This window comes from Diabrotica undecimpunctata, chromosome 3 (genome assembly GCF_040954645.1).
Source record: "Diabrotica undecimpunctata isolate CICGRU chromosome 3, icDiaUnde3, whole genome shotgun sequence".
Taxonomy (NCBI): Eukaryota; Metazoa; Arthropoda; class Insecta; order Coleoptera; family Chrysomelidae; genus Diabrotica; species Diabrotica undecimpunctata.
In genome coordinates this window covers 94,907,397-94,931,438 of record NC_092805.1, presented here as the reverse complement: position 1 = coordinate 94,931,438, position 24,042 = coordinate 94,907,397, and the positions used below count along the sequence as shown (strand labels likewise).

At 34.8% G+C, this 24,042-nt stretch overlaps 1 protein-coding gene across 2 annotated transcripts in view; it reads right to left on the bottom strand.

Annotated features, from left to right (window-relative positions):
• Window positions 1-1,467: 1,467 nt before the first annotated feature.
• Window positions 1,468-24,042, bottom strand: part of LOC140437069 (uncharacterized) — a 42,132-nt gene continuing 19,557 nt past the window's right edge. Inside the window, exons 4-5 of one of the 2 annotated variants that reach the window (XM_072526320.1) lie at window positions 16,411-16,803; window positions 1,468-6,653 (exon numbers count right to left, since the gene is read on the bottom strand). In XM_072526320.1, the coding sequence (XP_072382421.1) occupies window positions 6,385-6,653; window positions 16,411-16,803 (662 nt within the window). In that variant the 3' untranslated portion in view covers window positions 1,468-6,384. The remainder of the gene's footprint in view (window positions 6,654-16,410; window positions 16,804-24,042) is intronic. The other variant, XM_072526321.1, reaches the window with a different exon arrangement.

Genomic DNA, 24,042 nt, shown 5'->3' with positions numbered 1-24,042 from the left:
GTTACAGGTAATGAAAGTTTTTTACTATTTTTGACAAAAATTGTAAGCATACAGATTTTTTGTGCAGTTAAGGGAAACACGTGGCTTCTGCTTATTTCATGAATAATGAGGGATGCTCTAAAAAAATTTTTGACAATATTACTGTCCTAGTTATACGTGATATCTAACAAAAAAGGAAGGTATGAATCATTTTATGATATCGACATTCTTTGATCGATGACTATTCTTTTTCTTATCATAGGTTGGAAATTATTGACAATTTTCACTTTATTTATAGATCACCTAAATAATTTACGGAAGCTCATATTAAACTACCTTCTTAAATTTCAGTCTCCACTACTCTTTATTATCTCGTATTTCTTTGTGGATATCTTCTCACCAACTCCGTTGCGGCCTTCCTCTTTTTAGTATTCCAGTTTATAATTTTTTTCAGTAGTTATTTTACTATATCTTTTAGTGTTTTATATCCATGATCTGTCTTATGTGGTCGTTTATCATTCTCTCTGACTACTGATCGTTTATTAAAGTTCATTTCGGCTGTGCTAATCATTTTCTATATTGTATTCTTAATTTGCGAGACTTCCGAGCCGTACGTAACTATACTTTTTAATATGGTGTTATAAAATTGTTTTTAACTGTGCTTGGATATTATTTGGCCCCATAAAATAATAGTTAGTTGTGAGATAGCTTTCCTATCTTGATTATTTCTATACTTTATAGGTTCTTCTAATTTTTCATTCCTTGCTAATTATATTTTTTATAGAGCTTGTCTTGTCCATTTCCTACCTATCGGTTTTGATACTCTGCTCCGAGACACTATATGTTCGTCTGGGTTTTATTGTGATATATTCGAGATTATATATCATTGATATAGCATTTAGCCATAACTATCTGATTGTTTGCGTAAGAAGGATTTTAAGGATCTTTCCACACAATCTGCTAATCGTGCTGGTAAACTAATTCGGCGGCGGTCATTTCTATTTTCATTCTTCAGACACGATTCTGCTAATAGACTTAAAATAGTTGGACGGGATCACAGTATAACGATTCTGGCCAGCATTTGATTATCTCGTTACCTGTAATTCTGACACGATTCGGCGGTTGTTACATTTCTGCATTCGTCGGTGTTTATATCTACTTCACTTTCAGTTAGTAGTTAATTGAAATACTCGTCCCATAGAAATACAATTTTCTCCTTATTGTTACACAGTAGTGTTTCGATCAGTTTCCAGATTGCTGTGTCTGTTCCAATGCCCTTCAAGCATGAATTTATTTTGCCAAAGTTGCCCTTCCATATTTTACCATTTTTCTGGCATATCTTTATCCGCACTATGTATGTACATCTTTTTATCCTATTCTATCTTTTTTCCTGGGAGGTTATTTCTCTTGATCTTTCCTTTAACACCCCTAACCTACCTAATTTATAGGATGAAATTGCATGGTCGTTTAAAATTTAAATAATAACAATAAATTTTATGCTTGATTTATTAAAATCATTACTCATCACATATGTAATTAACATGTCAAATAATAGAATAACATTTTTTAAGTTATAAAAAATATATCCTAATAGTCATTTCTTATAAATAAAAATTATGCAATAGGATTACTATAGGGTAGTAAGTGACGTCCCAAGTAACTAAAAATGTTCTACTATTTCAGAATTTATTTTGCTATAATACTACAGAAATTACGGTATAATTACTATAATAAAACAATGCTAGAAAAGTTTAAAAACCGGACAAATGTGAAACAGGGTTACAGTTTCAAAATAGAAGATCATACTTAACTAAATATAGTAGAACATGGACGAAACTGCTTTAAAGGCAGTGATATAAACCAAAAGTCAAATAAAATAAGTATCCGGATTTGAATAAAAAACGAAGTAGTAAGTCCCTGCTCAAATTATTAGACTCATTCTAGAAATATAAGTTTTTTGGAATTTTAAGCCTTAAAAGAATAGGTTGGATAACAATTAGTAAATAATCATGATACATAATTAAGTTAAAAATGGCGGAACTTTTTGATTGAATTGAATACTTATAATGTGCTAAAAGTGTGCAGTGACTCAACAAACATTTTCCAACTTTAATTTTTTACTTAAATTATTGATTGGTATTCAACTGTCATAAAATTGGCAGTGGTCAGTGTTGATATTATTCTATAGTAATGTTAGTTTTGAATTTGGTTAATTTCTAATCATACACCAAGACGATTAATCTCCGATTGGAATTTTTTTAATATGGATAAATGTAAATCTCTTATGTTACTGCTCTAGTAAAAATACCACATATAGTCAAAGAGAAATAGCAAGAAGATGTGGTGTATATCAGTAATTATTTTAAAGGTTGAGTCAAAAACTTAATAAAAAGAAACGTCCTGTTACGTCGTTTCTGTATGGCAGAAAGCTTTCAGTAACCCCCAAAGGCAACGACTTTGGCTGTAAAACACAGAAGATTCCCATACATATATAAGGAATAAATTGGAAGAAGCAGAATGTTCAGTATCGGTGACCTGTGTAGACCAAAATTTGTACAGCAAAACTTTGTTGGCAAAGAGTAAGATAATACAAATAATTTTGTTTTCATATTTTATAATTTTGATTCACATTTTCAGATGGTTTTCTTTAGTGATGACGCAACATTTCAAATTATGGATGATAGCGCCCAATTTGTCCGAAGACAAAAAGGGGAAAATATAAGAAGAGATGCGCAATAAAAACAATTAAACGTCCCACCCAAGTAAAGATATGGTCTGTAATGAGCGGCAAATGGGACGTTTATATGTGGTAAAAGAAAGCATGCGACAGGACCAGTACAAGAGTCTTGCAGACAAGATTGGTTACACAAATGAAGGAATGGCTTGATAATGGTCGTTAAGCAGGATAGAGCACCTTTCCATACGGCTAAAAGCAATAAAAGTTTTTTGATGAGGCAAGAAATTCCTCTATCAACATGAATCTCATCAAAAATATCTGGGAGTGCCTAAAAAGGAAATTGGCCTAAGAAGTACCAACAAAAAGCTTCAGTTGATAAAGAAAATAATTTTTTATTGGAACCATAATGACCAGTTAAAAGAAATATCAGCAAGATGCATAAATATCATGATTAGAAAAGTGGCTGCACTCCTTAAATGCAAAGTTGGCTTAACAAAATATTAGTATTGTAGTAAAACTATATGATAATTTCAATTTTTTTTGAGAAAAAAAACCAGAATTTGTTAAGTGAGTTTAATAATATGAGCAGGGACTGTAAACTAAAAGTCAAATAAAATAAGTATCCGGATTTAAATAAAAAAAACTGTAAGAAGTACATCTAAAAAGTATTGAATACTAAAATTGGTTTTTTTACGAAATTGCCATCATAACATCGTTATAGTCATTATTGTGGATCAATTTTACTATTTTAATAGCTCACGAAATCAAAACTTTATTGAATAGTCTAAAAAATTAGAATAGTCTAACAGAGCAAAATTGTTATACGTCTAAATACGTCAAAAAAAGCTCTCTATTATTATATTTCACAAATAGCGAAGATCACATTACGTATTTAAAATAGATCCTATCCAAAAATAAAACTATTTAAGAAATAGTATATGGTTATTTTTAAAACTTTAGTCTAATTTTTAAATCGTTAAAAACAGAAGACAGTATTAAAAAAGCTACTAAGGGAAAAAGGCTGCAACCATTGGCATAATAAAAGAAAAATAAAAACAAATAGAATATCCGAAACGGATTTCTCCATGCGAGTAGAGATATTGTTTCAGAATCTCGCACTGAAACCTCTGAAAGGCAGTTCTGTGGATTCTGGGGGGAGGGCTGAAATTCGGTAAGAAACAACAGAAACAAACAACATTCATAGAAATATCACATAATTGAGTGGTTCATAGCTACATTCAACATACGGATACTACGTTCAGAAGAAAAACTGCTAAAATTAGAAGAAGAAATTAAGAAAATAAAGTGGATATTAATAGGATTGGCAGAAGTACAACAAAAAGGAGAGCAATGTATGGAACTAAAAAGCGGCCACCAATTATTCTACAAAGGAGATGAAAATCAAGCAGTATCATTACAGTATAAGGCTATATCGAAACCAAGTAATATCAGTAGACATCTAAATTAACGAACGTTATACGTGTAAAATTGTTCAGGCCTCGATATCAGATCATAGAGATGAGGAAGCAAAACAATTTTACGAAGAAATTAGAAAATCAATGGTGGAAAACAAAACAAATTATGTAATCTTAATGGGCGTTATCAATGCAACAGTAGGGAAAGAATAAAACTAAAATGAAATTATGCAAAAAATATGTACATAACCAATACGTTCTTTAAAAAACCAGAAAAGGAAGATAGACCTGATAAAGCCCAAATGGGACAACAAAGAATGAAATAGACTATTATGACTATATTATTATGAAGCAACAAAAAGCGCAATATTAGATACAGTAGTGTTAAAACACGATAAACACAGGTAGCGGTCACAGAATGCTAAGAACACAAATAAAAATTAACACCAAGATAGGAAGAAGGAAACTTATAAATGCAAGTATAGACGATTAAATCAGAATAATCGAATACAATTAAAAACTGACAGCCTTTATGACAGATTCTTTATTACCCAAGCTTTTTATTTTTAGCCCTAGAAGATATGCTTCCAACTTAAGAATGGGAAAGGAGTGTCGATAGACAGCGAAAACTTAAACCTCCCGAGATTTTCCGATGATGTTGCGTTAATAGCAAAAGACAGAAAAATTACAGGAAATGCTATTTATCCTAAACACAAAATCAAAAGAAATACGACTAAAAGTTAATCTAGCACAAACAAAATACCTAGATATAACTCTGGACAGTAATAGTATAAAAAAGGTTGAATCGTATGTATACTTACGCAAAAAAAAGACCTGTCAAATCTCAACCTAAATGCTTATTTAAATATAAGATGTTCCTTAGCATGGGCAACATTTGGAAGATTACAACCAGTTTTTAAATCAAACTTACCAAATACTACAAAGGCAAAAAATTTCGCCTAATATGCATTGCGGGTGCTGACATATAGAGGCTTTTAACAACAGCATAGTCCACAAACTTAAAGTAAGTCAGAGAGCTATAGAACGAAGAATATTCAACATTAATAAGCTCAGCGATCGCATTTCTAATGAAGAAATAGATGTTATACAAAACATTGCTATGTTAAAATGGAACTGGGCAGAATCTACACACAAAATAATGAAAGACAATCGTTGGACGAAGCGAATTGTTGAATGGCGACCAAGAGCAAATAAGCGAAATAGGGGCAGACCACAAATAAGATGGCCCGATGATATCAAGCGAATGGCAGGCCAGGAATGGGTGCAAAAAATCGAACAGAAAAGTATGAACACACCTAAGATAAGAAATAGGTGTTGTTGATGATTACTACCTGGCTGCGGGGTTGATAATTATTGGCTAATGTGTAAATAGTCGTTCTGGCAGGAGTCTAATATCTATTATATAATCTATACCGGAGTGTGAGATGTGTATAGTCGGTCAATGGTTTCGGAAAGGCCGCAACCTACAACAAAAACAATGAGCATAGGTAAGAGTGTCACAACGGAGGTGCTGGTTGAACTGATAATCAGCGAGTAAGATTTAGACTTAACGAGAAAGATTCACAATAGAAAGAATGGTTGAAAATGGACAGAAGAGAAGGGGTACGTAGAATAATGCGGATTAAAAGGTAGATGAGGCATGGTAAACTGAGTTCCGCACATGTTTTCACCATGCTCTCCTCAATGGGTGGAGATTTTTAGTGGGTAGAAAACCCCTTTCCATAAAAACCTATTGAAAAATGAACATAGAAAAATTAAAAAAGCCGCTGTTTTCGCTAAATGAAAAAAGCTGCGTAGCAAATTTTTTGGTATAATTTAGTAGTAGCTTTAACCAAAAAGAAAATACCGACATAAGTAAGTCAGTAACATATCGAGGAAACATTATTTGTAAACTAAAAATAAGTAACGCAACGCATAAATACTTAATATCATTTCAACTTCCCTAATTTAAAATGAATAATATATGTCTGATATGTCATTATATGAGAGACAGATAAAATGAACTATTAAAAAGATTTTTTCCAAGTAACAAAATAAAACAATTTGTTTAATTTGTATTTTGATAATGATTTGAGAAGTGGAAATCGAATCGCCAAACAGAAAATATTTTTGATTAAAATTGTGTTTTATTCCCAATAAATATAGTAGTTAATCTAAGTTATTTTCTATGGACCTTTTTTTCAAATGTTAGCTGTCACTATGATTCTCACCTTTTTATTTTCTGCTACTCGAAACATTAGACTTATACTACCGTGTATAATCCTACTACCACCAAACAATTAAAGAAGTTTCTTACTTTTCCAAATTAATAATGAATAAACTAATCCTATAAAATAAAAAATGATCGTCAATAGCATTAGTTATTATATTGTGTGGAACAACAATTTCTGTCGACTTGCTTGGTTTGACATCTACTGGTTGTACTGTACCCTTGAAACTTGTAATGAAACGACTGTCCGAGGTGTCAACAAACTCAAATTTATAGCGGTATATCAAGTTTTCATCGTTTTGATTTAACTGCTGCATATTGATTGATGTAAAAATATGTGAACTACCTGTAACTAAAATAAAACAAATTAATCAAGATATTTAATCTTAAAACCAAGAAGAAGTTGTATATTTGTAATGTATTATTAAGATAAAAGTGTAACAGAATTTATGACATAATCAATTCGACCATCTCATGTTTATTTATCAAATGTTCAGAATTTTGGCTTTCTAACTTTTATGAATACATTAATTTTAAAACAGGATTAAACGATTAAACAATATCCAATCTGTAAATATTTTCGTGTTGATAATTCATAATGTCGTGGACCTGACGTAATCATTTAGTGACGTCGATCTACGAACGAAACAATGATATCAGGCATTGCTAAAAACATGCAGTTCTCTTCAGTGCGTTATCGTAGCGAGACAGAGACGAACTAGTTTTTACGTTAGTGAAATGGCTTTAAATATTATTATTTTTTTTTTGTGAACAATCGTTTTTAATATTTTATCAATTTTTGGATCATTCTGAATAAAAAAGGTTAATTCTAATTTTTCTTTAAAGTTAATCGTTTTCAACTTATAAACAACTTAAAACCGAAAAAAAAAAATGAAAAATGATGATTGAAGGCTCAAAAACACACAATTATTTTTGAATTCACTAAACCTTGTTCTACCAGTTTCTGATACTTTAGTTTGGGCTTATTTAATTTTAAAACATTGTTTTTAGTTGTTTGAGGCCCGTATAACAACTAAAAAATGGATTTATACAAAACTGCTTAATACATTAGGACCACTTTTTGTATGAGCGACCTCTTGAACATTATTCTGCGGAATTTTATGGAAGTGATTATGCAAAAAATCTCATGGGAATGTTTTTCCCAAGGAATTCGAGGTTTTCGTCTCGTATATACCTACATATTTAAAAACAAATTTAAAACCAAGATCCTATTATTTTTCTATCATACATTGCTTTGTTATTTATTTATTTGTCCTCTAGTTTTTTTTCCACTTCTTAAAAGGTATATTTATAAGCCAAATTAGAGCAATGTAAATATTTTACATTTTTACACAGCAATTCTTATCGGCAGTGAAGACGGGAAGTCGTAAATTTTTATTACATCTTTCAATGTGAGATAAAATAATAATGCGATGACTAATTGGAATGTTTATTGGATCATTAGCACGTGCAAATCCTACCCTGTCGCCTAATTTCCTAGGCAATTAAAATGGTAAATGTTTTTAGCGTGCATTTATTTTTTCGGGCATGCGTATTTACGAGGTCCACAAGGTTTTGAAACTTTATTAGTTGATATTAACTTATTTTTATCAAGGAGGGTTGTTACGGTCGGTGTTTTTTTTTTGTTAGATAATAAAGATTTGTGGCCTGTAATTATTTTTTCCTGACGTATTGTCTGCGACTGTGAGACATTGAGGTATTATCCCTAAAATATTACAATTCATATAAAGAATAAGTTAAAAGAAACGTGTAACACATTTCGCATTTGGTTATATAAAATATGTTTTTAATAAATCAAATCAAGGACATACACCATAAGGATACCATAAGCGAAGCTTTATGTATTACATTATCAAATGTGACATAGTTTACTGGAGTACTGCAAAGGTTTTTCACCATGCAAGGATGACAGTTATAGCTGTTAATGAACGACATTTTAAAAGCATTGGCATCAACTCAGCCATCCGATGATGTAATGCGCCGTTTCTGAACCTTCTAGTATTTACGACCCAATTTCTAATTAAAATTGTCATGGCACTCTTTCCCTATAAAATAATTTTATTGAAATAGTGTTTTGTTAATTTGATTGTATTTTGATGCTAAAGCTACTCAAAGTATGTTAATAATAAACCTTAACAATTACCACGAATAGGTAAATTCTCTGATAGCTGACTACTCCGATCTGATATTCTTAAATGTTCATAAATCCTATTTTAGATTCTACGTCCCATTGTCAGTGCATACAACTGCCCTACACAACCATTGGCCAAAACTCTACATCCTCTCGCCGAAAATGCTTCATCCTTCGTCAAAAATTCCTTTCATTTCATCGAACTTCTTAAACAATACCCTACCTCACCGTCAGACTTTCTAGTAAGTTTCGATATCGTTTCACTCTTTACAAATATTCCTATAGACGAAACTAAACATTGTGAAAAATAAATACAGTATTCAGCAAGACCACTTATCTCTCATTAAACATTGTATGTCCCACACTTATTTCATCTTCCCAAATCAATTCTACAGACAAATAAATGGTGCCCCAATGGGCTCCCCCTATCTCCAGTAATTGCCAATATCTTTATGGAAGACTTCGAGACCCGAGCACTATCATGGCAGGGATGCTTTGATGTCTTTTCAAACCAATCTGACTGATATACAGCCTAGTTTCCAGTTCACAATGGAGGTGGAAACTGATTTATCCCTACCGTTTCTCGACGTTGTCATAAAGAAAAACCAATCCCAAGGTTTTCATCACTCTGTTGAAGATACCACCCACCCAATAGAGGGCGGGTCATTTATACCTACGATGGTGACGTGGCTTGGGTGGAGGTTGACGGGTTGGGCGTACGGTATTTTCTTTATGAGAGGTCTCCTTTGAGACTTCTCATGAAGAAAATACCGTCCGCCACTCAAAAGTTTACAGAAAAGAACGAATATTTTAGAATATGATGATTTATATTTCTTTGAAAGGTTATACAGTTATTTGAACATATCAAACCTTTAATAAAACTTCGTAACAAAGAGGTAAGTAATATCATTAAGATATAATAAAATTTGCAATCACATTAACATTGGTGGATAAAAAATAATTAAAAAGTCAAACCAACCAACATTAATGTTCAAACGTATATCGCAAATACTAATCAGCACATATTTTATGGGAGAAGTTGTTACACCAGACTAGATTCACAATTTAAAAAAAATATTTTCTATTAAACCAATTTTTTTGTTTCTGAGGTAATTTACAATGTAAAAGTTTTACACTTACTTTCACCGTTGTCAAGATAAATTTTATAGGATATTATCATGCTTACATTTTAGTAATTTACATTTTTATAATTGTACATATATTAATCATTTCAATTTCTGTACTGTGTTCTTAATTTGGTTATAGTTTAAATTTACTTATCTATCTATATAAAAGGCTAGGACGACAAGTCACAGTGTTTGTCCGGTAGGGTACCTACGCCATCTAGGAAAGAAATCTGAACTACCAACATCTGACATTTCAATCATATTTTGTTCTTGAAACGATATGTTTAATTACTAATACTAATAATATTAATTACATTAATAATATTGGTTACTGTCATTTGAAGGTAAGAAGCAAAATAATTTCAAACATGCTATAATCAGAATCCAGAATTCTAGGCAGTAAAATTTTAGAAGTAATAGTGACATTTAATTAATTACAATAAATAATTTTAGGTTAGTAGGTAAGAGTTAAACCTCCCTAAAATTGCGTTTGACACACACAAACATATTGTAAATATTTTACATTTTTTACACAGTAGTTTTTTCGACAGCTAAGACAGCAAGTCGTAAAATTTTAATACATCTTTCGGTGAGAGATAAAATTCTGAAATCGGTCTAATTATTTCATTAGATTATCAAGGCAGTAAACACGTATTTTAGTGTTGTGAGCAAAATAAATGGCGAGAGCAGTCAAAATAAACGATGGCCAAATTTTTCAATGAGAGAAAAAAACTATTAAATACAGTATTGCCCAAAATAAACAGTACTGAAACTGAAACATAGATGTCTCTTTGTGCACGCTTTCATATTCAACTTAACTAGTATAGACCTGTCAAGTAATCCTTAAACAATTAATTATTAAGGCCTACCGAGGAGAAAGTGTTTCATGTGGAGCATTATTTTCGCTCATACGGAATCGGCCGACCTAATAGTGCATGTCTGCAATACGTGTGTGATCAATTCACACAACGGTTTAATAAACGTTCTCCAAGTAATGCTGTAATTTTGAAGGTTTTTAAAAAATTTAGACATACAAGCCAGCCAGACAAGAACAGCGTTGCATCTTGGCTTAAAACGAACTTCCTTGCAAAGAATCCTGGAGGAACTGGGTGCATTTTCGTATGTAATTTAGGTACATGAACAATTATATCCCAGGGATTATCACAGTACAGTTGAATATTGTGCCAGAATTCTTGCATTACAGTATGAAAATCCTGAGAAAAAATGAGTTTTTTAAAAATGTATGGTTTTCAGACGAAGCACATTTTTATTTGTTAGGCCATGTAAATCGTCACAAAAATCGATTTCTGGGCTTTGCCAGACGAGATGAAGTTCAAGAAGTTCCTTTACATAGCGCAAAAGTGAGTGTATGGTGTGCAGTTTCGGGACATGGAATTATTGGTCCATACTTTATCGAAGAAATGGTAGGCAAGTCACACTTAATCAACAGAGGTACATACAAATTTTATCACGCTTTTTCCCTGATCTACGTCAATTTTGTCGTGCACGTAATTTGGAATTTTGAGACCAATTTTTCCAGCAGGATGGGGCAACTTGCCATACTGCTGTCGCAACTCGTCATTTTTTTCAGGGACATTTTCCAAACAAATTCATTTAACGATTTACTGCCTTCCCATATCCTGCACACTCTCCAGACTTAACATCTCCAGACGCATACATTTGGGGCATGGCTAAAACTGCCGTTTTTAAACTGGCACCACAAACCATCAATGAGTTAAAGGATGCCGTTAAAGCCTTTTTCGCGGATTTGAGACAACCTTTATTCCATAGCATTACAAGAAATCTGGAATATCGGTATAATGTTTGTCTTGAGAGAGGAGGAGCTCATGTAGAACATGTTATAAAGTGTCAATAATATGTATTTTATAAAACAATAAAATAATTACAAGTTCAGTACTGTTTATTTTGGGCTATACTGTACAACGTGTATTGTGGACTCCGTGATTTGACTGAAGTGTCAACGAGAACTGAATACAGAATTCTAAAAAATTTTTAAAGTGAATTTAAATCGAATAATGTATCTCTTAAAAATATTACAAACCAGAGGTAAAAAACGCAACCAGCTTGAAGATGACACGAAATATGCTATTCGGAGGAAATTCCACACTTTCTTTTTTCGGATCCTTACCAGTCCCAACCTTAAAAAATGTTGAAGTCGAAATAAATTTCGATGATTCAATGCCCAAAATATCACGACGTATTTTATTGCGAACATTAGGGCAACTGAACATCAAATATATGAAAAGAAGCAGGAATAGTATTTTTTTAGAAACAGATGAAATATGTCTCGGAGACATTACTTACAAAAAATCCGAGAGTATCGTCGTGAAGGATGAAAAGTGTACTATTTAGATGAAACTTGGCTAAATCAAGGTCATACTGTCTGAAAGGTGTGGCAAGATTTGGAAATTAAAAGACGTCGAAAAGTCTTCATTGAAGGGTTTTCAACAGGTTTGAAAATACCAGTGGATAAAGGACGGAGACTGATAATAACACATTATAGGTAGCGATTCGGGTTTTTTGGACAACAGCTTGTTACTATTCGAATCCAAGAAAACCAACGATTACCAAGAGGAAATGGATGCTCAAATATTCGAAGGTTGGTTTTCAAATATTCTACCAAACCTCGAAGCAAATTCTGTCGTTGTTATGGACAATGCGTATTACCACAGTCGACGGTTAGAGCCAACACCAACGACTGTCTGGCGAAAAGGTGAAATCATCAACTGGCTCTCTCAAAAAGATATACCATTCGATGACAACATGTTGAAAGTACAATTACTAAACCTCGCGAAGATACATATACCCCAATTCAAGAAATATGTAGTCGATGAAATGGCTCGTGAAAACAACATAATTGTACATCGCCTCCCTCCTTATCATTGTGAGTTGAAACCTATCAAGCTTATATGGGCTCAAATAACAAACCAAGTGGCAAGAGAAAACTTGAGTTTTAAAATGGAGGAGGTGAAAAGCTTGTTAGCTACTGCCATAAAAAATGTCACACCCGAGTCTTGGAAAAATTATATAAGACACACTATAACAGAAGAAGATAGAATGTGGGACTTAGACACAAGAGTGGATATTTAGGTTGAACCATTAATTATCAATGTAAATAGTAGTGATCACGATAGCTCTTCATCATTCGACGAGTCGTCTTCATACGATGATTAATATTTTGACTTCCTGTGGAGGTCGAACTACTATCAGTGTTACTTTCGTATGTAAGCAAGTTTATTTTGTAACCATTTTTTCCAAACTAAAATACATTTTCTCTAACCTCAATATACCTACTTTGCTCTTTGAAAAAAATGTGACAACTTCTTATATATATATATATATATATATATATATATATATATATATATATATATATATATATATATTATACGTATGTTTATATGTTCACTAAAAGTAAAAGTTAACTTTATATAATTTGCAAGTTCAGAAACAAAAACTGAATTATTATGACTTTGGACTTCCCTAATATTATGTAAATTAGTATATTTAAGATATAAGTAATTCCAATGAAAAGAAACCTTTCATTGAAATAACAGCAGGGGAAATCTGCCTTTTCAATGACTAATTTTTGTAACAATCAAAAAATGTCATTAAGGATAGAAAGTTTCTTTGTCTCGTATATTTTATACAAAACTATGGAATTTGAAAGTAGTTTTTTAGGTGTGATTTTTGTGATTTTTTGATTCACTTCAAAAGATAAATAAGTCTCATATCATATTATATTAAGATTAATTTTTAAAATTCACTGCAACAGTGTGAACGATACGCTACTGAATACTACACTAAGGATTCAATGAACAATTTATCTCTCTATCGAATGGCAATGTTGATCTTCTATTCGTTTCTACTGGTCCTAGAACACGACGTTGTCATGTATGACTTTTACAAAGAATATTATCGTACTTTAGATATTTTCTATATATAAATATTATATATAAATATAATATTACGCATAAATATTGATGTTATTAAATACATTTTATTAGATACCTTAACAGATACAAAACGATCATTATTCTATGATAATTTATTGTCAATATGTCAATGATTAAATTATAAATTGCTAGAATATCTATCATCACAAACTGACAAGCATGTCATCGCCTTAATCACATTCACATTTCTGAGAAGCTACTGTCTAGAATTCTGAAATAATAGTATAGTTAATATTTATTTCGTTTAAATGCAAGCACGCTGGACACGCTGGAATTTGTACGTAGATGGACTTCAAGATAGTCCACAAAAGCAATAGATGCCATGAAAAATCGCCTGGGGTGGATGAAATCCTGACAAAACAAATAAAGTAATTCGGGTCTAAGAAGGGACAATGGCTGCTTGGTCTATTCAACAACTGTCTGTAGACCTGTCATATTCCAAAACTGCGGCAAATCAAAAGTAATAGCTTTTTTCAATTCACAGTTCAGTTCAATTAAATTTTTTCAGTGGGTCAATAACGTTCAAGACGAAAATTTTTATACAGAAAATATCCTAGAAATCCAAGCGATGACTACAGCTTATTTCAAATCGAGTGACGAGCCCTTCTACGAAATAGTTAATCGCGCAGAAAATAGAATATCTATGATCAGAGCATGCAGTGGCGTTGCAATAATAAACAAATTAAATTATTTGAAATCGCACTAATTACAAAATTATTACTCACTTAAATAACAAATTGAGTTTGATTGTACACAGATTGTTTTATAGATACCAAAATTTTTGTTTGTTATAATACCATCTTTAATAATTGATACTCTATAAAGTTTGGTAAAAGGTAATTTCTAAATTTAGTATCAGTTATAAAATATCAGCTTAAAACCGTAATTATAAAGTCATTATTAATGACTTCTTAACGACTCGTTAATGACATACAAAGAACTGATAAGAATTATTTCCGAGAATTTCTAGTCACTGGATTTCAAACGAGTTCGTAATTTAGTCTCATTATGTTGTCGAGTCTCAACAAGAAAGATGCTACCACGCGTATTAGAACTATTTTGTAGAATGGAGATGGTTAAGTGTAATACGAGTAAACAGATCAGATTGACACCAGAATCCAAAGGAATAGTTTACAATGTATTTAAATATATGCAAATACTATTTCCTAAAGATAATCGAACCAGTATTACACAACCTGTGAGTGAAGCTACTGGAGTATCTTTACGTGCAGTAGAAAGGATCATTCAACAAGCGAGTATGTTAAAAAAACGCAGAGGCAAATAATACACTAAAATTTCCAGCTACAACACTTGCTAAAAGGAAAGCAACCGTGACAGACTTGAGGGATTATGACAAACAGTTTATTAGAAACACCATTCATCGTTTTCATGAGACTAAACGTTGTCGTGTATCATTGAAGCTTTTGCAGAAAAGGCTTGAAGAGGTGTACGAGTGGACTGGAAGTGTGAGTTCTCTCTACATAATTGTGAAAGATTTGGGATTTAAATGGAAGAAAACGAAAGATAATCGATGTTTATTAGTTGAACGGAATGATATCCATGCTCTACGGATTAAATATTTGGACAACATTAAATATTACAGAAGCGAAGATAAGTCAATTGTATATGTTGATGATGAAAGATGACAGTGGCAAATGATTGTTCAAAAGCATTTCAAAAGGAAGTAGGTTGGTTATTGTATATGTTGGTGGAAAGATGGGTTGCATACAAAATGCCCTTTCGATTTTTAAGTCGGGAGCTAAGACAGGAGATTATCATGATGCTATGAATTCAGAAAATGATAAAAATGGATGAAAGAACAGTTAATCCCCAATTTGCCTGTTGGATCTGTTGTTGTTACTGATAATGCGTCATATCATAATGTACAAATTAATAAAGCACCCACCAGTAATTCTAAAAAAATGGATATGATATCTTGGTTGACAGAAAAAAGTTACCATTTGTAACTTCAATGTTAAAACCACAATTGTATGAAATCATCAAACTACACAAACAAGATCATATTCAATATAAATTTGACAAAGCGCTGCAAGAATGTGGACATGTTTCTTTAAAACCTCCGCCATATCATCCAGACTTGAACCCTATAGAAATGGTTTGGACGCAAATAAAAAATGAAGTTGCAAAACAAAACGTTTATTTTAAGTTAGAAGACGTAAAAGTGTCGGTGGAACAGGAATTTGTTAGAGTAACTGTAGACAACCGGAAGAAAGTGTGTGAACATGTTGTCAAGGTTGAAGATAAGTATTTGGAAAGTGAACGTCGCATAGATGTAATTACTGAAGAATTAAGGATTTATTTAAATGATTCTAGTGACGACGAAAGTGCATCTGATTGTGAAAGTAAATAATATAATTTAACATTACGATGTACCTATGTAACCTATGTGAATATAAGTTTTCCAAACTGTCCTGTATGTATGTATTATTTTTTTACTTTATTACAATCATTTCGTTTCACATACAGAAAATAATAATATGTATTAAAATGTAGTACAATATTGCCAAAAATATAATCTAATATCATTGTTTAATAAATTGTGTGTACCTATCTTTAACAATTTGATTTAAATCATAAGTATTTTTTGGTACGCCACTGCTTTGTTTGGTGAGGCTTTAATCTTCCTAGAAATTTCCGCCACTACAGTTGAAACAATACGAACTATTCATTAAAATTTTTTTCTTGCATTTAACCTATTTTTTTATTTACTAATTTCTTTGGCAATATATCAATAACATACGCAATAATATAGAATGGTAGTAAAACATGTTAAGATAAAAAGTATTAGCAGAATAGGTATGTTATTAACAGTAAAAATAAATATATACACACCTTTTAGGGTCAATTTAAACATTTGACCAGAAGCAAACAAAATATATATAAATTCTTTTGTACCACTTTTTATATTCAATGTATGAATTTCATTGAATGCCAAGACACGGTCAGAATGTTCTTCATTAACATGATTAAAAAGAGCTGGCTTTCTAAACTTCAAGCCACAGTTGAAAACACATGGACTGTCTTCCAGATCACAGTTTTTTTCGTGCATGCGGATCTTGTCAGAAGTCGTTAAATATCCACAACCAATTTCCTGATTTTTACAAGGGTACTGTACTCTGGTAGTTACATTCTCTAGTGTGAAATTTCGTGTTTTCTTTGTCAAGGAACTGCGACAATTAGGGCAAATACGAACTAACTCAACGCATTGGCTGCATATACTGTGACCTAAAAATAAATAATATTAAATAATGGAATTAGATAATACTATTTTAATGAAAATAGTTAAGGTTCTTATAAAAGATATAAGCACTATGCAAAGAAAAATGACATAATAGGGTTCAATCACTGAAATGACAAATCTTGTGAAAGTCTAATGCTGGTGAAATACCTACATCGACTATCACTCTCTTGTATCATCACCTATTACAAAATAAGGAGTTGCCAGCATCCTCATTTCAAGATCCCTAGGTTAAGCAATATCTCCAACAAACGACAAGACAAGGCACACCTTCAGGCTACAAGTATGGTGGCACCCCACTCTCCTCGGAATTGTGACCACCAAATTTTAAATAATTCGTTTGTTATAAAAATAATTATACACGTTTATGTAAAAAATTTATTAACTCAATTTTAGTGACTCAATTGTATTGTAACAATTAAATGTCTTCTCCTTCACGTGCATCTCCTCTAAGAAGGTTGGCAACCATCATGGCAATTCGCACTTTCGACACCGCTGCTCTAAAGAGGTCAGCAGAAGTGCAGTTAAACCAAGCTCTCAAATTATTCAACCAGGAGATGCGTCTTCTTCCGCGACTCCTTCTACCCTGTATTCTTCCTTGCATTATTAATTGCAGCAAGTTATAACGCTCGCCCCTCATGACATGTATATTGCAGTTTTCTGACTTTAATTGGATTTAAAACTTCTTTATCTTTTCCCATTCTTCTCAACACCTCGACATTCGTGACTCTATCCACCCAACTTATTCTTAATATCCTTCTGTAGGAACATAACTCGAAGGTTTCCAATCTGTCCGAAACATCTTTCTTTGAAGTCCAAGCCTCCACTCCATAAAATAATACGGAGAACACGTAGCATCTCAGAAGTCTTATCTTTAAAGAAATTGAAATGTCCCTGCTGCAGAGTACTTTTTTCAGTTTGTTGAAAGAAATTTAAAATACAATTAAATGTAGGTGACTTTAAAAAACGTTCGTTACCATCTTGTTCTTCGTGTGCCTCATCCTTTAAGGACATTGGCATCATCACGCCCCATTTTACTCTGTCTGCAGCACTTCTGAAGACCTCTATTGTTGTTTTTCCACTCCACTGCTTTAAAATTTTCAACCAAGACGTGCGATATCTCCCCGATCTTCTTTTTTCCTTCCACTTTCCCTTTGTTACGTAAAAATATGAGTCATATTAAAAACCTGTAAACATGTTTATTACTAATATCCTTATTTATTCGAGTATTTTCTAGGTCATGAATACCTGACACACGATGTTATAAAAACAAAGTTCGAGGCGAGTCGATGGGAAATCCAGTTTGCCCTTACCGTTTTCGCCGTCCAGTCTAGTCCAGAGGATTGTCGACTTTTCGAGATAACGGCAGTTTTTGTATATAAACGAAACATTTTATATGGAGGAACAGTTAATGAAGAAGATTCGCGCCCGCGATTTAAATGTTACGTTCGTCTATATAAATTATGTATTATTAGTTAAATAAATTGTTATAAATTATCGTGCTTTTTAATAAATTAAAATAAGAACATTAAATTAGAATTAACTCACAACAAATGGTGTCAGAATAGTGGAATACATAAGATAAATTGTATTGCGAAAATAAATTACAAGTGAATATTTGTAAATTGTGAAAATGACGACGATTTATGAGCTGACAGTGACAATTTAAGAAGACATCTTGAAGACAGAGAATTAGCTTCTACCGGAAAAAAGGCTGAGTTAGTCCAACGACTAAAGAACGCTTTGATAGAAGAAGGACTAGATCCAGAGACTTATATATTTGAAGATGCTGTCCTCTCGTCGATTTCGAAAATTTCTGGTGATGTAGCCAAAGTTTCCGGCGACATCGCATCATTGGAGAACAAAGTATCTGGCGATATTTCGAAAGGTTCCGGCGACATCGCCTCATTAGAAAACAAAGTTTCTAACGAGATTTCTTCTCTGGAAAGTAAAGTTTCTGCTAACATCTCTAAAGTAACTTCTGAGATGTCTGCCCTCGACGATAGAATATCTTCGTTAAAAAGCCAAGTTGCTGCCGATATGTCGGCCTTCGAAGAAAAGATGAAAGAGATGGAAAGGAAGATGGAAGAAACAGGGACAGCAGAGAGAGGAAACAACCAGATTACAGTAGAGACAAAAGAAGACGATACGAAATGTAAGCTGGAAATACGGCCGAAATTTGAAGGAAGTGGAGGTTCTGTCCATGTGAAAGTCCCAACTTTCGACGGAAAATCGTCATGGAACAACTACATGAAACAGTTCGAATCAGCTGCAAGAGCGAGTGGATGGTCTGAAAAAGAAAAGGCTGTAAACCTGACTATCGCTCTTCGAGGAGATGCCTTAGATGTGCTTCAGACCATAGTCGTAGAGGAGACCGATGATTTCAAGAAGAGGCTAAATATGCGATATGGCCACGAACATTTGGAGCATGTATATCAGTCGCAGCTTAAAAATCGTAGACAGAAGAAAGATGAGGCTCTTCAAGAATATGAGGTAGATATTGCCAGATTAGTACGATATGCTTATCCAACAGCTCCCGAAGACATGATGGAAAAGTTGGCCGTTCAAACGTTTATTGATGGTCTTCGTGATCATGAAATGCAGAGAACACTGCGATTAGCTCGTCACAAGACGCTGGTTGATGTCTTATCCGCCGCCCTCAAATACGAGTCAGCTACGCAGGCCTCTGGCGGATACAGTAAAGTTAGGACTGTAAAAGAGGAAGGAGATGAAGACAAACTTGACCAGCTCGTTAATATGATGAAAACGAAGACTATAAAATCAAGAAACCCACCATCAGGAAAACCAAAACGAGTCGGCTTTAGGGGAGCAGCTTCGACCCGGAACTTTTCCAAAGACCCTCTTATACTAATAGCTTCTTTGAAATGTCGTGAAGATAGTGTATATGTAGATGGAGAAATAAATGGTAAAAAGCATACGTTGTTGGTGGATACCGGAGCGACCAGAACCATTATACGCCCGACAGTTATAAACAGCCGTAAGAAACTGTTACCAACGAGGTTGCGACTTCGGACCGCTACAGGTGAAAATGCCAACATTCACGGAGAAATCCAGGTACAATTGGGAATTGGAGCAGAAAAGTTTGTCCATACTGTTATAGTTGCTGACATCGAAGAGGATGTTATATTAGGAATGGACGTAATGAATATGCATGGATTCCAATTGGATTTTAAGAATAAGGTAATCAAAGTTGGCAACGAGGAGGTATTTCTTCATCCACATAATGACAACACTGTGCAAGCAGCCATTAAGGAAGATACGGTCGGGCCTGCGAGAAGCGAAACGATTATAGTAGCGCGGCTACAGGGAATTGTGGACGAAGGGAGACCTGTTATGATGGAGCCTTGGAACCACGACGATGAGGTTGGCCGTGGAATCATAATTGGAAAGGAATTGGTGACTTCGGCTAAGGAAATTCCTGTGAGACTTATCAATGTCAACGACTACCCAGTGACCATAAAGAAAGAGACAAAAGTAGGAACTTGTGTACCTGTGACATCCATAATCCGTCAGGCGACAACATCTGATAATTCCAACGACAAATTCGACCAAATGGTCGCAGTTGCAGGACAGTCTCTGAATCAGATTGACAAAAGGAAATTAAGGGAATTTCTTCGGCAGTATCGTGATATTTTCGTACCGAAAGGAGGAAAGACGGGAAGAACTACCGTTGTTAAGCATAAAATTGATACTGGTAATGCTAAGCCAATTCGTCAAACAGCTCGACGATTACCACAGGCGAAAAGAGAGGAAGCTGAAACGATTGTTCAGGAAATGCAGAAAGACGGGGTGATAGAACCTTCTACGAGCCCATGGGTCTCTCCGGTGGTCCTGGTTAAGAAGAAAGACGGAACGACGAGGTTCTGTGTGGATTATCGTTTGCTGAACAACGTTACCAAGAAAAATAGTTATCCTCTGCCTCGGATCGATGACACATTGGCTGGAAGTAAATTGTTTTCTACTTTGGATTTGAAGTCTGGATATTGGCAGGCAGAAATGGACCCAGTAGATAAAGAAAAGACAGCCTTCACCACAGGATCTGGATTGTGGCAATTCAACGTTATGCCATTTGGACTCTTTAATGCTCCTGCGACATTTGAGAGGCTTATGGAAAATGTGTTGAGAGGGTTATCTTGGAAAACATGCCTAGTTTATTTAGATGACATAATCGTCTTGGGGGAGACATTCGAAGATCATTTGAGGAATTTAGAAAACGTTTTTAATCGACTTAAAGCTGCCCAATTGATGCTAAACCCCAAGAAGTGCCAGCTATTTGAAGGTAAAGTCAATTATCTGGGTCATATAGTCAGTAAAGAAGGAGTGGCCGTGGATAAGGGAAAAATCGATTCCATTAAGGAATGGCCAAAACCAACTGACAAACACCAAGTGAGAAGTTTTCTTGGACTATGTACTTACTACCGAAGGTTTATTAAGAAGTTTGCAGATATCGCTAAGCCATTAACGCGACTTACAGAGGAAGCAAGAGACTATCGCTGGGATACAGACTGCCAAAATGCTTTTGAGACCTTAAAAAAACATTTAATCACTGCACCAATTTTAGGGTATCCACTGCCAGAAGGAGAGTTCGTCTTAGATACAGATGCAAGTAATGTGGGAAGTGGAGGAGTGCTGTCTCAGATTCAAGGAGGACAGGAACGAGTCCTCGGATATTTTAGTAAAGTTCTTTCAAAACCTGAGCGGAATTATTGCGTCACGAGAAGAGAACTTCTGGTAGTAGTGAAATCAGTAGAGCACTTCTATCAATACCTTTATGGAAGGAAGTTTTTAATCCGAACCGACCATGCCGCCCTTAAATGGTTGATGCAGTTTAAGAATCCAGAGGGTCAGATAGCCAGGTGGATCGAACGACTCCAAGAATACGATTTTAAGATTGAGCACCGGGCCTGAGTTAGCCACAGAAACGCTGATTCTCTTTCTAGAAGGCCATGTCCAGCAGAATGTTCCCACTGCAACAAAACGGAATCCAAGGAAGCAGCAGTGCTAAGAACGACGATTGTCAACGACGACTGGACGCCTACTAAGATCAGAGAAGAACAAGAAAGAGATCCAGTTATACAGAAAATTCGAAAATGGAAAGAGGAAAACCGTCGACCACCTTGGCAAGAAATATCAAACCTATGCTCAGTAGTTAAGACGTATTGGGCCGTAATTGGTTAAGATGGCTTGCTCAAACGAGTCCTGGAAAATGATGACGGTTCAGAGAAGAGAAGACAGTTGGTGATCCCAAAGAGCAGAATAACCGAAGTATTTCGTCAGTTACACGACAGTCCATCAGGAGTGCATTTTGGTGTAAAGAAAACCCTTCAGCGAATTCGGGAACGGTTTTATTGGATGAACAGTTCCGACGATGTAAAAGACTGGTGTAAGAAATGTACTATTTGTGCTACGAGTAACGGGCCTTACCGAAAAAGGAGAGCTCCTATGAGACAATATAATGTTGGAAGCCCGTTTGAAAGAATAGCTTTGGATATCGCTGGGCCATTTCCAGAAAGTGAAAATGGAGGCATGTACATGTTGGTAGTAATGGATTACTTTACTAAGTGGGTCGAGATTTACGCACTTCCCGACCAGAAGGCCGCCACCGTTGCAGATAAGTTGATCCAAGAATATATCAGCCGATTTGGAGTGCCTTTGGAGATACATAGTGACCAAGGCAGGAACTTCGAAAGCGATCTATTCCAAGGAATATGTGATAGAAAAAAACAAGAACTACCGCGTATCATCCGCAATCGGATGGTATGGTAGAACGAATGAATAGGACAGTTGGCAAGTATTTGACAAAGATGGTGTCCGATCATCAGCGAGACTGGGACCAATACCTTCCGTTCTTCACAATGGCCTACAGTTAACGAATCAACAGGCCAGACACCAGCCAAAGTCCTATTCGGACGCGAAATGCGACTACCTTGTGATCTAGAGTTTAGGTGTCGACCTGGAGAAGATGTAGCAGGTGAAGATTATGTGATCGAATTACGAAGAAGAATGGACGATGTACATGAGTTGGTCCTTCCCACCTTCAGATCGCTAGCGACCGAATGAAGAAACGGTACGATACACAAGCCGAAAAGGGTTGCTTTAAGAAGAACGACAAAGTATGGCTGTATAATCCCAAGAAGCGAAAAGGTTTTTCTCCCAAATTGCAGCAGTTTTGGGAAGGTCCATACCTCATCATGGAGAAGATCAACGATGTCATCTACCGAATAAGCAAGATTCCGAGGGGAAAGCCGATGATAGTACACCATAACCGGTTGGCGTCTTTCGAAGGTGACCACGACGTAGATGAAGAAGTGGAAGTAAACCAAGTCCAAGATGTGTCTGACCTCACGTTTGAGGAATTCATGGGTGCCTATGGAGGTACCGGTAAAGCGAGACATGGTGTTACCACTGAAGAAAAGCAAGATCTACTCGCGCTCCCCGATGACTACTCGCGCTCCCCGATGACTACTCGCTGGCCCTTACCATCCCGGCCAGTATCAAAGACGCACCAGGCATCCGTCTTTCGAAGGAAGTTTGGTCGAGTTGCAGAACTTCAATGCCAGGTGCCAGCTCCAGGTAAAACCTTGAAACTCCAAGATGCATCACGTTACCTTTTCTACCTGGTAACAAAAGACACTGCCCGTGACCAACCTACCTACCGAGATGTATGGGAAGCCTTACTTCAATTGAGAGAGCACGTACTAGAGTCCGACGTGCAAAAGTTAGCCATGCCAAAGTTGGAGTGCCGCCAATTAGATTGGAGGGTTATCCGAAATATGGTGGAGGAGATCTTTAAAGATACAGAAGTGAAGGTGTTAGTCTGTTGCAATCCGCATAGTTACTGGTGCGGAGAGAAAACCGTCCCTTGTCATTTTTATACAACTGGAAGTTGTAAAAGAGGGTCCAGTTGCCGATACCAGGAGGAACCATCTTTTGAGAGGGGGGCAATGTTACGTAAAAATATGAGTCATATTAAAAACCTGTAAACATGTTTATTACTAATATCCTTATTTATTCGAGTATTTTCTAGGTCATGAATACCTGACACACGATGTTATACAAACAAAGTTCGAGGCGAGTCGATGGGAAATCCAGTTTGCCCTTACCGTTTTCGCCGTCCAGTCTAGTCGAGAGGATTGTCGACTTTTCGAGATAACGGCAGTTTTTGTATATAAACGAAACATTTTATATGGAGGAACAGTTAATGA